This window comes from Epinephelus moara, chromosome 7 (assembly GCF_006386435.1).
Source record: "Epinephelus moara isolate mb chromosome 7, YSFRI_EMoa_1.0, whole genome shotgun sequence".
In the NCBI taxonomy this organism is placed as follows: domain Eukaryota; kingdom Metazoa; phylum Chordata; class Actinopteri; order Perciformes; family Serranidae; genus Epinephelus; species Epinephelus moara.
In genome coordinates, this window is record NC_065512.1 from 14,349,304 (window position 1) to 14,352,650 (window position 3,347).

The 3,347-nt window shown below is 42.9% G+C and overlaps 1 protein-coding gene across 1 annotated transcript; it reads left to right on the forward strand.

Annotated features, from left to right (window-relative positions):
• The first annotated feature begins 324 nt into the window (after positions 1–324).
• On the forward strand, positions 325–3,016 carry si:ch211-184m13.4 (uncharacterized protein LOC798560 homolog). Its single transcript, XM_050049004.1, has 3 exons — positions 325–676; positions 2,185–2,699; positions 2,778–3,016. Exons 1-3 carry the CDS (start codon positions 328–330, stop codon positions 2,940–2,942), a joined length of 1,029 nt encoding a protein of 342 aa, XP_049904961.1. The 5' UTR covers positions 325–327; the 3' UTR covers positions 2,943–3,016.
• The last annotated feature ends 331 nt before the right edge of the window (positions 3,017–3,347 follow it).

Sequence of the window (3,347 nt, forward strand, 5' to 3'; positions counted from 1 at the left end):
ACAGTGCATCAACTAGCTGCTGAGGTCTCAGCATGCATGACAAACTTTGACAGACATATGATGTCAAAAAGGAGAGGTGGGATTTGAACACTGCATCCAACCTTTTCTGAGGTATTTAAAGTATCACAGCTCAACTTGCAACTACAACCCCCAGACTCAGAAGTATAAACAGTGACTTCACTTGGGAACTTGCTCTCTTATTGTAAGTACTTTAAACATTTATACTATCATGATCTTAATCTGTAGCTCAGTGGTCGTGTGTTCCTCTGCTCATGCACACTTTTAATGATTCATGATTTTCATCCTTTTTCCTAAACGTCAGGTGGAATGGCTGTTGAAAATATCTCCCTGGACTCAGCTGAAAACTCTCCAAACCAGAGCAGCTGTGATGTGTTCGTCTACCAGAGAGCAGCCGTGGTCCTCTTCCCTATTTTCTACTCAGTGGTTTTTATCATCAGCGCATGTGGCAACAGTTTGGTTCTCTATGTGACCTGCCAGAGGAAGCAGAAATTCAACTCCACCTCGGTTTATCTGGTCAACCTCGCACTCTCTGACACCCTGTTCACACTGGCACTGCCTGGCAGAATTATTTACTACATCCGGCACTATGACTGGCCCTTTGGTGACCTCCTCTGTAGACTGACCACGCTGCTCTTCTTTGCAAATACATATGCAGGTAATGTTCAGTTTCCAATACACTACCATATCTATGAGTATCTGCATATATGCAACCTTATCTTAACACCAGGTTGTAATAACCTTATTTTTCCATTGTGCGTGTATAAGATGGCAGCATTTACATTATGCATGAAAACGCATGAGCTTAGATAGATTGTTTTTTAACCATACTTTATTCAGCAATTTCCATATATGATAATGCAGTGGCACAGTGTCATGTTTTTCTTTTTTAAACAGAAACATTAACCCTTTCACCCCCCACATCCACCCCTCAACACCTCCCTCTCAGCTCAGAGCAAAGTAAAGATAAATTAATAGAATAAATAAAAATGATTGACATACATGGACACAGTAGGTGTGCAACTAATTTAAAATAAATAGATAAGGGAATAAATGAAAAGTCAGTTAAAGTCAGAGGGTAATACAATACACGATCACAACCCAAAACCCACACTGTTAAATCTCCACACATAGTTGTGTCTGCACAACAAATGCACCAATATGTCCCTTATCTTTCTCCGGTCATACCTCCCATACTCTAGTCTAATGGGATAGATTGCATTGTTTTGAAGTGGGAGACGAGAGGTTGCCAGTGTTTGTAAAACTTCTTGGCTGAGCCATGGATAGAAAATGTTCTATGTTTTCCAGTTTCAAAAATGACACATTAAATGGAGGAGGATTCGACGGCAAAGTTCTTTGTGTAGAGTCATCCTAACCCCCTCCCCAGGGATACCAAAGATGCCAATCTGAGGCGATGGGTCTAGAGTCAGTTCCAGTATGTTCAATTACATACATATGACATATGACCAGAACATACAAGTCAAGTTTGCTGGTGTCTGAGAGCATCTGTCACAAATGTCAGACAGGCTTGAATAGATGTAAACTGAAACTCAGTAGGTTGTGGACAAAACAACACATTGAGGACGTCATCTTGGGCTTAATGATCAATATTTTTCATCAGTTTCTGATATTTTATAGACCAAACAACTAATGGATTTATCAAAAAAACAAGCAACAGATTAATCTACAATCATCAGTTGGAGCCATTTTGAAAATCTTACAACTTGGTTAAATTTAAAGTTGCATCAAACCTTCATATACCACACCTATAAAAAGCTTGTTGACCAAAATTTTACAAGTGCCAGCCCATTTTGCTTACATTCATGACCTCCACTGTCGGTTGTTATCTGTGAAATGATTTGTTTGTTTTCCTAACGTTGTGCATGTGTTAAAAGCATAAACTGTGGGGCAGGTCGGGGTGGTTCGAACCCTGGCTCCTACTGTCCGCCTATTGAGGTGTCCTTGGGCAAGACAGTGAACCCCAAATTGCGTGTGAATGGTTAATTGAGTATGTGGCACCTTGTGTGGTCGCCCCAGTGCTCCAGTGTATGAATGTTTGAGTAAAGGGGTGGATGTGACAGGATGTGTATAAAACTGTTCTGAGTGGTCTTAACACTCAAAAGACACAAGTCCATTAATCATATCAGCATGTTATATTTCCTCCAGGTATTGGCTTCATGACCTGTATCAGTCTGGATCGATACCTGGCGATGGTGCACCCACACCGGCTGCAGTGTTTGCGTAGCGTGAAGGTGGTTCGCAGGGTCTCCTGCCTGGTCTGGGCTGTGGTATCCCTGGAGGTAGCCCCTCTGCTGTTCCGCAGCATGCTGCGCGAGCACCAGGGAAGACAGACCTGCATGGAGTACATCAACTTCGACGGCTCCCGCTTCACCCCGTATCTCCTGCTCCTGGCCTGCGTCATCTCCTTCTGCTGTCCGCTCGTCATCATCATGGGCTGCTACGCCAAGATCAACCTAAAGCTGCGAGCCGCAGCCAAGCAGAACTCTGTGACCGGTCGATCGAGGAGGAGCCACAGGGCCAACACCATCATCCTACTCATCCTCCTCACCTTCATCGTGTGCTTCAGCCCTTACCACCTCAACGTTATGCAGTTTATGTCCAGAGAGATACACCACCAGGCAACCTGCGAGGAGCTCAGGGCCTTTAAGGTGTCCTTACAGGTAGGAATCATTCCTGCTCGTTTGATTTCAAACAATCCTCGTCAATTTTTCACCTCATAATCCATCTTCTCCCTGCAGATCACAGTTTCACTAATGAACTTCAACTGCTGCTTGGACCCAGTCATCTATTTCTTCGCCATTAAGACCTACAAGAAGCGGGTGCTGAGTCTGTTCAAGGACTATCTATACACTTCCGGTGCCTCCTCCAAGGTGACAGCTGAGAACAGCAGCAGCAACACCTGAGAGAAACCACAGCCGAGCGTACAGGATAAAAAAACATACAAGCAGTGTCACAGACAAGCCCTAGTTTACTCTGGTTAAACTCAAAAAGGCCTATTTTAGTCACATGTGTTCATGTGTGACTTGTTGTGACACGACTAACAGGTCTTTTACTTGAGATCTTGTGACAGTAGTGCATGTACATATGCAGTAGATGTCCATTAAAATGGACAACATGTATTAAAATGTATTGTTCCATATCTATTATATTTTTCTTTTAACATGATGGTGTATCTTACTGCCTTATTCTCATTGGCATGTGTTTGCTACGCAGTAACAGTGGTGTCAAAATGGACTTTGGTGAATCTGTGTTTGTGCACAGGAACTAAGATAAATAAGCTAAGCTTTGTCTCAACTTTTTAAAAAAAT